At 43.5% G+C, this 12,536-nt stretch overlaps 1 protein-coding gene across 2 annotated transcripts in view; it reads right to left on the reverse strand.

The window, feature by feature from the left end:
* CB4H10orf67 (chromosome B4 C10orf67 homolog) overlaps positions 1-12,536 on the reverse strand; it is a 171,402-nt gene that overhangs the window by 94,373 nt on the left and 64,493 nt on the right. For both annotated transcript variants that reach the window (XM_043561556.1, XM_043561555.1), the window contains exons 6-7: positions 7,957-8,089; positions 6,858-6,916 (exon numbers count right to left, since the gene is read on the reverse strand). In XM_043561556.1, the coding sequence (XP_043417491.1) occupies positions 6,858-6,916; positions 7,957-8,089 (192 nt within the window). The remainder of the gene's footprint in view (positions 1-6,857; positions 6,917-7,956; positions 8,090-12,536) is intronic.

Below are 12,536 nucleotides of genomic sequence, written 5' to 3' on the forward strand. Positions count from 1 at the left end.
GTGGAAGGCAGGACGGTACGGTGAGAGGAACAGGAGACTGCTCAAATCGAAGCTCTCGCGGGCAAACTAAATCTATGCTTCGAGTCTTAGTTTTCTTGTCTGGAAATTAAGAGCATAAACCCCACCTCAAAGAGTTCTTCCAGAGAGAATTTGAGACAGCAAATGTGAAGGTGTTTTAGGCTGTTCCCGGCATAAAAAAATCCCTCCGTGTATTTTTGCGTGGCCTGATTTTATACCGTAGGCAATGGGAAGCCATTGAAGGTTTTAGCATATACAACTAGAGTATGAGAAAACTATGGAGGAGTGTGAACGCTGGATTTGAAAAGGGATGAGTGAGGGCGGAGACAGGAAAGTGAAGTTCGAATCTCTGGAAATGATGAGAGACTCAACCACGTCTGGAGCGATGTTGTGATGGAGAAAGGGGACTTGAGATAAATTTTGGGAGAAAAATGTACAGACTGAGCCACGGATTGGATATAAAGTATAAAGGAGAGCGTAGAGAATGGCCCTAGATTTGTCATCTGTTCTTTTGGATCCATGGCAATGTCATTCATTTAAACCGGGGGACACAGAGAGTCTAGATTCAAGGGATAATGAGTTCAAGTTCTGACACTGGGTTTAAAAATGTGTAGAGCATTTTTTCAGCCAATAATTTTTAGTGCTGGTGACTAAGAATATAAAGATAAATGAGATGCTTCCTGACCTTAAGGGGGCAAATGGTCCCAAGTATTTGGGGCCCCAGAGGGAGCTTCTAATTACCGTAGGGAGTGGACAGAAGCTATCAAAATGCATGTAATGTTGAAATTAAGGATGAGAATAGAGTGAAAACTATGGACGTGCTATTCAGGGAAATCATGAAGTAGGAAAGGCAGTTTGAAAGTCACTGGTAAACAGGTATGGGAAAGTCTGAGGTCAGCTAGACAGAAAACGAAGAAGACCAAGGATAAATACAAATCCCAAGAATAGCGTTCAAGTGGAAAATGGAGGAGGAGAAGCCACTGACAGATCTTGCTTAGGAAGGAATGAAGAAGTGTGTGAAGAATTAGAAGCAAGCATTGCTGCAGAAGACATCTATGACGTGGGGGGGGGGGGGGGGCGGTAATCCTGTCATATACAGAAGAAAATTCAGGAAGGAAAAAACCTCAAAAGGACTGAAAGCAATGTGCATCTCACTGTGACCTTACCCACAGGAAAAAGTAGCATTGGGGGAATGAGAAAAGGGTGGTAAATACAGGTTTCTTTTAAATAATATTTGAAGTACAGTAAATGGCAATGACTTGAGAGGATTAGGGTCAATGGATACCACCAAGATGATGGTTTCACTCGGTAGGCTAGAGGGAAAACTTTAAAGGCATTAGAGAGAAAGGGGCTGATGCAGAAAGTTCCAGAAGAGGAGGGACGTAGAGATGAGTCGGGGAATAGATGGAAGGATGAGTCAGGGCAAAGAATGTCCTTCTTCTGTTGAAAAAGAGTACAGGTGACAGAGTAAGAGAGTGCAGAAGGGAAAAAAATCCAAGAGTCTGCCATGTTGTCTGTGAATTAGGAAGTAGCATGGGGGGATGGAATAAGGAACTGAGAAAAGTAGTGGAGATTGGAAGACCTGTAGGGGGTAGTAAGAAAGGGTGCTAATTAGATTCAAGTGAAATGATAGGCAGATGGAGGGCGTGGCTATCCCGGGTTAAAACCCCAGAGTCTAACAATGACACCACAGGCAAGGATTGGCCCACCGCCACCGGAGCAGGGCTGGAGAACATGGGGACTGGCTAGACAGGAGGCTCCAGAGGTGACTCAGCGGTGTAGTTGATGAGGTGGAGGGCTGGACGGCAGGTTTAGGGAAAGTAAAGGAATGAGGTGGAAGGAAAGGAAAAGATGTTGTATTAAATCATCATACCTTGGCCTGAAAAGGAGGGTCGCCAAGTTTCCAACGGGGGCCAATTACCACAAACGTCAAGGCCGTTAACCCCAACCCTTCCTGTCCTCTTGAGAGCACTCTTTCTCAATGAGGACTTCTGCCATTTGTCCACTCTCTCCTTCTTCTTTCCATTGACATCATTTAAAAATACTCTAGTTTCTTCTTTAAAAAAAATTCCTTCCTCAGCCCCGTGTCCCCGTCCAACTACTCCCCTACCGCTTCTTGGCCATCCACAGCCAAACTTCTAGAGAGTTCCCCTTGCCCACCGTCTCCATTTTGGCATTCACCCGGCTTCTCAACTGCTCCAGTTGCACCAGTCAAATGACTCTCATTAATATTACCAGGGTCACTGTCCTCTTCCCGTTTCAGATCATGGTTTCCCTGGTTTATCCAAGGAACCTCTTAACTGGTCTCTCGAGCTCTCTATTTCCCCCCTTCCCACCCATTTCCTTTCTGAAACAAAGAAATCCAATGAATCCAATCCTTCCCCAATGTCCAAGGCTCCCCAGTGCACTCAGAAGGGAATTCAAACCCCTTGGCGTGAATAATAATCCTCTGCCACGTGCCCTGCTCCTTGCTGCCGCTTGCTCTCACATACCCTTCCGCTATCGCAGATCGCCTGAATTTACTCCCCTTCTGCATGTTTTTGACCCTTCCCACTTCCCATATCCCTTTCCTGGCTTACTAGAGCCTCTCTTCGGGGAGTCGACTCAGTGTCCTTCCTCCAACCTTCCCGGATCCCTTACAATCCATGCTGGGCTCCCCCCACGTGCCCCACAGCCGTCTGTGCTGCCCCGCGTCCCGAGGCTGATCACACCCTGGGCTGTGATGTCTGACTTCTGGTCCGACTCCTTCCCAGGAGGACATTCATGTTATGGCCACAGCTGGAGGATAGATTTGATGCAGCTGTTATTAGATTATTGGAATTGAAACATAAAAGTTACCGAATACCATCATAGACAGTGCTTTAAGCCCTGAGAGATGGCAAGAGGTCAGCCTACCCAGAGACAGGCCTTTTTCAACTTGTTTCTAATTGCATCCAGGGCTAAAAAAGAAAACGTGTCTTATCCAGAGGCTTCTGAACTGCTTCTCCTTCTGCCTGTCATTCCCCAGATTTCCCCCTCTTCCTGCCCCAACACAAATTCTCACCACATGGCTCACCAGATTCCTACCTCATTCGTTAGCCATACCAAATCACAAACAAGTCCACGGGGATATCTCACACTTGATGCATTCACACTCTGTATCCAGCTCCCACACCCTCCTACCTACTTGGAAAGATCAGCTCGAGTGAAAGAGTGTGAGACAGGTGTGGAACTCTTTGAGAAGCCTTTCCAGACCCTTCTGGGTAAAGCTAGACATCTCTGTGTACATACTTATATTATATTATATTATATTATATTATATTATATTATATTCATTATTTCATTGTTTATATTATATATTATATTATATTATATTATATTATATTATATTATATTACATTACATTACATTACATTACGTTACATTATCACACAGCCTAGGGGTTTTTGTCTCCTGCTCTAGACTTAATCTGCTCGATAGCAGGGAGGTGTGTGTGTATGTGTGTGTGTGTGTGTGTGTGTGTGTGTGTATGTGATTTTTGTATCTCAGCAGTAGCACAGTGCCTGGCACTAAAAGGCATCTAATAAACATTAATACATTAATTGATTACGTGGAGGATATTGGAAACCAAACCAGTAAATATCAGTTCTCACTTGTTCAACAACTCTTGTTGTTCAACTGGTACGCTTTCCAGTTGACAAAGCACGTTGATGTACACTATCTCATTCTGCCCACACAGTCAGCTATGAGAGACAGGAGGGAAGATAAGGCACTGGCCCAAGGGACCATAGTGGCAGAAATGGAAAAGGAACCTACGGTTCGAGATTCTTTCTGCTCAATACCACATTGTGCCTATATTCAATGTTTTCGTGGCGATTGAGTACATATTAAAGAAAGATACAGGATTTAAAAAATGATCAAACAGGGGTGCCTGGGTGGCTCAGTCGGTTAAGCATCCCACTCTTGATTTTGGCTCAGGTCGTGATCTCACAGTTCGTGGGATCGAGCCTCACCTCAAGCTCTGTGCTGACACTGCAGAGCCTACTTGGGATTCTCTCTCTCTGGCTCTCCCCTGCTTGTGCTCTCTCTCTCTCTCTCTCTCTCTCTCTCTCTCTCTCAAAAATAAATAAATAAAACTGTTTTAAAAAGTTAAAAAAATGATCAAACAGACTAGGGATCTGCTATATTTGTGTAGAAGAGAGCTGTGCATTAAAAATATGGTGTAAATATATAATTTTAAATTTTATGGTAGCCTTGTGAGAAAAGGTGAGAGAAACAGGTGAAATTACTTTTAATAATAAATTTTATTTATCCAAATATCTATCTGAAAAATTATCATCTCAATGTGTAATAATATTAAAAGTTAGTGCTGAGATATTTCACTTACACGAAGTCTTTGAAACCCATTGTGTCCTTTTCCACGTGGCAAATCTCAATTTGGGGGCTAAAATCTCATTGGGAATGTCTGATCTGTGTTTAGACTGCATAAAATCCACAGAAGAAAAAGTAGATTCACATACCAAGTTACTTAAAATATACATAAGGGTTTTCCAATATCCCGAAACAAGTATCGGTTTTAAAATTTTTTAAATTAAAATGGGATACAAGTAAGAATTGAGTCCCTCGGTTGCACTAGACATGATTCACGTGTTCAAATAGCCACAGAGGGCTACCTTGGGACAGTGAAGATTTAAGGAAGTTGAGGAAGGATTTAAGGGAAATATTTAAGCTCACAGAGGGTATAACCTGTCATTTGAAGGGCATGTTTTTTCTAATCAGTGGCCTGACGGTCAGATTTTTTTGGCCTTAATTTCTCGTGCTCCTCTCAGAGAATAGTAAGCCTACACAATTCATTTCTCCCGGTGACAGTACGGATTGAGCAGTTTCAGAAACATTTAAATAAACTGTGACGGTTCCTTGTAGGTGAAGTGACACTGGAAGCCTGGGACGTCATTTTCAACCATAGACATTGATGCCAAGAAAGTGAAACTTGTCTGTCCCCAAACTCTGTTGTTTTCTCTGTGTGGATGGGACTTGAACGGTCACCACTGCAAGTAAGCTGCAGTGCTAGAAAAAGAATTTGCCCTGGAAACTCGTGACGGGTTCAGTTATCAGAGAAAACATCTCCCAACTCTGAGCCTTCAGGTCAACCAATTCTTTAAAACACGGTGCTCAGGGGGCGCCTGGGTGGCTCCGCTGATTAAGTGTCCAACTTCAGCTCAGGTCATGATCTCATGGTTTGTGAGTTTGAGCCCCTCATAGGGCTGTCTGCTGTTGGCACGGAGCCTGCTTCGGATCCTCTGTCTCCCTCTCTCTCTGCCTCTCTCTCTCTCTCAAAAATAAACACTTAAATCAAATCACATCAAATCAAATCAAATCAAATCAAAAGTAGTTCTTAGGGGCGCCTGGGTAGTTCAGTCCATTGAGTGCCCAACTTCAGCTCAGGCCATGATCTCACAGTTTGTGAGTTCGAGCCCTGCATCGGGCTCTGTGCTGACTGTGTGGAACCTGCTTGGGACTCTCTTCTCTCTCTCTCTCTCTCTCTCTCTCTCTGCCCCTCCCCCACTCATGCTTTCTCATTCTCAAGTTTAATAGATAAACTTAAAAAAATTAAATTAAGATAAAAAAATAATTCTCAAAAGTCATTTACCTAAAACCCAAGAATACCCTGAACTGTAAAATCAAGTTGAAATTTGGACCTAAACTTAAGCACAGGTGGCCGTTTCCTGGGCTCTAGAAATAAAGCTAGTGCAACTGAGGAACTGAATGTTTAATGTTATCCAGTTTTAATTAATTTTCATTTTTTAAATTAATTTTCATTTTTAACTGACCCTCGATTCAGCTAGCAGAAAGCATTTATGTTTATTCGGAACAATTCAGGGACGTAAATACACATTTTCACCTGTGAATTTCACCTCTCAACACATTCTCATCCTACGGATCACTGAAAGAGCATCTGTAAGGCTGCCAGGCTCTGTGCTCAGCATTGGCAATGTACCAGAGATGGAAAAAATACTGCTTCTGCCCTCGTGGGGCTTACAGCATGGCAGGGAGGACCCACCATCACTGAAAATGTGTCGATGGCTATGGTACAGAGAGCGAAGAAACCCCAAAGCAGGGGCGCCTGACCTGTGCGAGGGCGCAGAACCGCTGAGGTCCTGCTGCATTGGATGCTCTAGGAGATCTTGACCTTGGCGATACCAAAAGAATTCCCTGTTCTAAATACAGATTTCCTGCACAACATAAGCCCAGTACACCCACACCGCAAAATGAACACGCGGCCGCATCTGGGCTGCAAATAAGATTGTTCGTTGTTAATAATAGAATTTTTCCCCAGGCACATCTTGGGACCTCCTTGTCCTGTAACTTTTCTTTCCTTACAGTCAACAAGGTAAACACTCAGCTATCCCAAAGAAAAAAGTCTCTGCACATTAATTCATTTTTTTAAAATATTTTTTTAACGTTTTTTTAATTTATTTTTGGGACAGAGAGAGACAGAGCATGAACGGGGGAGGGGCAGAGAGAGAGGGAGACACAGAATCGGAAACAGGCTCCAGGCTCCGAGCAATCAGCCCAGAGCCCGACGCGGGGCTCGAACTCACGGACCGCTAGATCGTGACCCGGCTGAAGTCGGACGCTTAACCGACTGCACCACCCAGGGGCCCCTCATTAATTCATTTTCAAGATGGAATCCTTATTGATTACCAGAGACCCTACCTAAATAACGGGAGAGATGAAACACAGAAATCGAAATCGATCTTTCTCTATACCTCGGGACAAGCGGGATGCAGCGTTAAGCCACCGATAGTGCTGATACTTCAGCGTAAAGGAGTGTTCGTCGATGTAAAAAGTTACAGTACCTTTTGAATAGTTCTATGATCCTTTGCTGCCATCTCTTTCAGAGTTATAATTTCATCTTCTGTAAACAAAAGGAGAGAGAGGCCAAGCATGAAATTACAAACTTATGGCCCTGTATTCAAACTCCCTGCTCCGGGACAGGCTGTACGCGGCTGGCAGGCGTGGTGGACTCGAGTCCTAGCAGGACTGTGACCTTCACAACTGCCCTTGACATTCACGGCCTTCTTCCTGCTGTTCAGACGGCTGGTCAGATAGGGATTAAGAACTAAGTTCAAGATCCAAGTGTGGCCGAGGCCTGAAAGCTTTTCATCAATACTAGCAAGGGACATTTTTGCTGTTAGTCACAGCCAATACAAAGTGCTTTAGCAGGTGGTACTTTGGGACACAGTAAGAACCACCAGAACCTGAAAAAGCGTTATTACACCACATTAGAAGGAAAATCAAACTGCACTGGCAAGGCATAATTTATATTCAAGGGATATTGTAGTATCTCTGGTTTTATCAACGTTTTGCTGTAAGGTTTTTTTTTTTATTGCTTATTCATTGCTTTTCATAACTGCAGGTTAGGGGAACACTATATAATTAACATAAATACGAAGATAACAGTAAGTGAAAAAATACTTCAAAACGCTTCAACTTTGGTGATTTAAATGCGACTTTTGCCAACGTTTATGGTTTGGAGAAAAAGGGGGGGGGTGTAGAAAGCATACACAGGGAAATTTGCGCTTTAAATCTGAATCCAAAATTGCGGATAATTCCATAGTAAGTAGTAGCATATTTTTTCCGAAAGGGCTAACCCTGTGTCTCCGCAAAGCATACCCCAATCTGCATGTTTTAAGTATTTAAATGTCATAACTTTCAGATCATCAATCAATCATATGGAACAGAAATCAGCAAAAGTTTCTGTTTATAATATTTCTAAGCAAAAAAAAAAAAAATCCTCTTTCCCAAGCAAGGAATGCCATCTTCAGTGAAAATCAAACAGATCTTGTAAACGTAAATAACCAAGCAAATGTGCATTTGGTAAGGACAAACAGAGCTATGGATTTTAGGAAGTGCCCGATGCATAGGTTTTTCTCCAAGATGACTGTAAAATGTTACCTAATACTGCATTTTCCCTTAGATTGAGTCGGATTGCTTCTTCGAGCTCTGAAACGATTTGAAGCAGCCTCTCGTTTTCCAGTTTGTACACCAAATCCTCTCTTTCTAGAGCTGTCTCTCTGGCAAAAGCGTCCTGAAAAGATGGGGAATCCCATACTTCTAAGCACAGAGCCAAGGATTTAAATATGCAACACGAGACAATACAGATACAGAAGAGCTATCATATAATTTTCTGAATTCTATTACACACTTATAATATGAATAGTAAAAAGGAAGGAGATTAAATAGAGCGCGCTGGAAGAAAGGCTGTGGTACATTCCGTACAAAGACCACAGCCCATGGGGACATTTTATTGACAGGAATAATGCATATCATACTGTTTGTGTGCCCTCATCATTCAGGTCAATTCATTACGGAGGCTGTGTCCGGGGAGGCAGCTGGGGCCCCCCCACCCACACCCTTCCCTCTGTGTGTGTCTGAAGTGCTGTCCGCCTGTAACTAGGCAGACTGGGGAGACCGGGACGGGCAGCGCCAGGGGGTAGCAAAGTGCACGGCGAAGGAGGGGGGCTTGTTGCCTTTGTGGCATTTCCCGGTGTCAGCGTCGCCAGTGTCATGAGGAGCACATCACATGTCAAAGTGGTGACGTTTTCAGGCCGGGAGCCGCATGGAGTCCATCAGGCACACGGATATCCACACAGTTGGTTTTCTGCCTCGTGGAGGAACCACCCAGAGGCAATTCACATTCTGAACATTAACATGGCTTTGCATGCCTGTCACACTGGGGCTGTGCAGGCGTTGAATGCTATTGAAGACTTCGGTTTAAATCTCTATGCAAACAGTGATTACCTTGTAAGAAGGTTTCAGGATAACTTACAACAAAAGACTTTAAAGTTATAGTTTTAGTAAAGCAAACTCATTTACATTTTTATTATGTGCGTCTTTTGTTTAAATCTCGCCTTGTCCGTTATGGGAGAGGCTTTTTCTTACGCAATAGAGGCTTATTGGGAAGCTACTCTTCCTTTCTTCTTCTTCTTCTTGTCCGCTTCAAAGCTATTGAAACACATCTGAATATGCTCGCTTATGGCTGTCTAGATTTTACTGCCACGCATTTTTTTAAAAATTAAGATGTAATGGATTGGGGAAGCTGGTGGAGAACTTTATATTTCATGGTGGGAAAATATTAAATGACTATGCAATCTCAAGATCTTAAGGAGGATGCTTAAAAGTCGTTATATTATTATGCTACAAGAGATAGAAGGTTCTATCTGCCTCCCTTCAAAATTCATCTAGAGGACAGAAGTACTTTTGAACTTTCATCTTCAGATGAATGATAACCTGTTCTTTCTGCAGGCATGCCGTGATTGCTAACACACCAAAATAAAGCCTTTCCTCAAAAACAGCATACTCCCAGTATACGGCTTTCCTTTTGGAATTGTATTTTTCTTTAACTTCACAGATACCTGAAAGTCAATTATTAAAATGCTTTTCTCTGTGGCCATAATGGCTCAAAAGAAAAATAAGTGGCTGTGATTTTTACAGTGCATTTAATAAACCCTTAAAAGATAACAAGCCACCTACTAAGGAAGTTAGTTCCGTGAGAGTTCATTTTTAACACAATGTTAAATTTTGCACTAAACCCAATACAGATCTTTATGATTTCAAATCACCATTTTATTTAAATCATTTGAGCCCAACTCATTCTTTAACTAAGGAAAGCTAACAAATCTAATAGTTAACAAACAACACTGTTTCCTTAATAAATTAATTTCTAGTCCCACACGTTCAACTTGAAGCCATCACAGAATGTACTTATAGACTAAAAGGGCTTTTTAAACAAACAAACAAACAAACAAACAAACAAACAAACAATATTTGTCTTCAAAGGGTTAAGCAAAGGTTTCCTAACTGGCAGGATAAGAATACCCACAGTGGATTACATGAGCACCCATTAGCATAAACTATACAAGAACTATTTGAACTAATCACACACAGTATTTATAAGGGGTGGCGGCTAATACTTAGATGTGTTTTCTAAAATTGTCACATAAAAGCAGGAAGCAAGGAACACACATTCAACTGGTTTTCCCCTTCATGTCCGTCTACAGCCCCTCGTTCTTGTGAGGTTAATCTGTAGCTCTGTCCCCACCATCTGTCAGCTGCAGGAACTGCACGTAATTAACTATTCAGACTCCCACAGCAATGAGGACACTCATTAGCAAAATGAACAAAGGGATAGTTCTGGGCTGCTACGGTCATCTGTTACACTCTGAGTGGCAGATTTTGTGGTGGGGTTCCTTCCACCATCTGCCCACACCACTAGCTCTGGCTTATTTAAACCACAAGACTTCTTTAAAATAAACTGCATTTAATAAACCAAGGTTGAAAAGGATGGAGATCATTAAAAGGTGGTTAACTAGGTGTCGCTATTTAAAGCGGCGTTATAGCTGAGGAGAGATTGTGTGCGATCCATGATCACTCTGGCATTTTAAACTGATAACGGGACTCACCGACGTAAAGTTTTTCTATCATGTGAAAATTGGGACTTCGGGCCATGGCTCGTGCACTATTTTTCTCTGGTGAACACGCACAAGATGTGCGGCATGGGATCACTGTTCCCAGGTTTCAGAATCCTAAACAGATCTTGCAAGAATCATGTCTGAGCGCTGGCACACCACAGAGCCTTGCTACTCCACGTCTGGTCCACAGACCGGGAACCTCAGCATCGCCCAGCGGCGTATGGGAAACAGACTCTCAGGACCCAGCCCGGACCTACTGTCAGAATCTGGATCTTAACAGGAGCTGCGGGTGATCCCTACGCACAATAGAGTCTGAGGAGTTCTGTTCAGAGCCCTGCATGTGCCTCTCAGCAGTCTTCCCTCTGCCGTATTCGTGTCTCAATTCTGCAGGCTCCGCGTATAATACTTGGACATCTCAATTTGCTGCTGGGGCGTGTTGTGCTGTGCTGATGCGTGCCCGTGCTGCATGACAGTCATGGAGAAGAGCAGGTGCTCTCCCAGTGAGTGACAACCAGGAAAGTGGCGCACTGGGGCAGTGCAGCCCTGCAGAGCTGGGGCTCTTGAATGACAGCTCTGTTTCAGCGCCGTCAGCAACAAGCAGTCTTGTGCGCTTGTGGGCGGTGCGAGGGCGATGGTGGCACAGCTCCTCCGTGCTAAGGTGAGAAAAAAATGAAGCCTTCTCAAAACGACAACTAATTAAAGCGACCGCAACACGCACGCGTGTTTGCAGGCACACACACGCGTCCAGGTACACGCACTCGGGCTGGCCTCCTTCGGCCGTCCTCACGGGGATTTGTCAGCCTACAGCGTGACCACGTGACAACTGCAGCAGGACGCAGCTGAGTCACGGGGCACAAACCTGGAAACGAGGCTCAGCCCTTGCATGAAGTTGCTCTGAGGAGTATTCGACACCCAGGAAGTTCCGATCGGAGAGAGGAGGCTTCTGAAACTCGAAGAGTTTTCTTGCCTGGTTTCCATTTGGTTACATGTATGATTTAGGGCGGCTGTTTATTAAACTTTCCCCTCTGCGATCACATTCTTATCAGGTTTTCTGGAGAGATAATCGGAATACGTATTAACTACAAAGCTATTTATGTGACTTGGCTGCCAGTGGGAATAAACCAGCAGTAGGGAAAGATACTGCTTTTTCGGCTTGCTTATTTCAAGTTTTTTTTTTTTTTTTTCCAAGTGATCTCCATTGCTACTTTGAAATTTCCCAATTGGTTCTCCAAACTCATTTTTCCAAATCAGATTTCAGAGGCTCCGTGTCGTAAGCTTCTTGGTGCCACCAGAGGGAGCAGTTGCACAAGATGAAATTACAAATGAAAAAAGACCTCTTCTAGAAGCGGCAGGGAGATTTAGGAAATCTTATTCTTAGAGGATTAAAAAAAAAAAAAAAGGTGGGGGTATTCTCCATAGGTTTATTTTATATCAATCACGATCTGTTTTGTGGCACTCACATCCATGTTTCTGAAATGTACACCATATTACTGACTGCCCTACGTGACCCTCGGTCAAGGTGGGAGACTGGGGTCACACGTTCTGTTGGAGTCGGAAGGAGCTGAGAGAAACGTACACACCTAGTTAATCAGGACTATCTCACCTTCCTCAGATCTTAGGGTGTTTACAGAAATTGTGAGGTGGTCTCCCTGGGGACAAATTACAGTGGAATAACCCGTGGCCTCCGGGTGCCATCTTGAGCCAGGGAACACCTGCTTGTACAAGAGCAGGGTGGACCCTTCCATTTCCCTGGTCCCCACAAAGCCACTACCACTTATTCTTATCTTCCTTCTTTCCCCGGGGCATCAGAGAGACCAATTAACAGGTAGAGAACACTTACGAGTGTAAACATTACAAGATACGCCTCATGTCTTAGTGTAAGGAGCTCAATTACCAAATTGGGAAGGTTTCAACAAGTCCTGAGTTCTGTTCAGTGCATTTCTCCAAATGTAAACCAGACAGTCATAAGGGCTAGTGCATTTCCTCATAATGATAACTGGAATGTATATACTCATCTTTTTTCAAAGAGCTCAAAGCAATTCACAGTCAGTGCAACAGGTATCC

Source organism: Prionailurus bengalensis, chromosome B4 (assembly GCF_016509475.1).
Source record: "Prionailurus bengalensis isolate Pbe53 chromosome B4, Fcat_Pben_1.1_paternal_pri, whole genome shotgun sequence".
Classification (NCBI taxonomy): domain Eukaryota; kingdom Metazoa; phylum Chordata; class Mammalia; order Carnivora; family Felidae; genus Prionailurus; species Prionailurus bengalensis.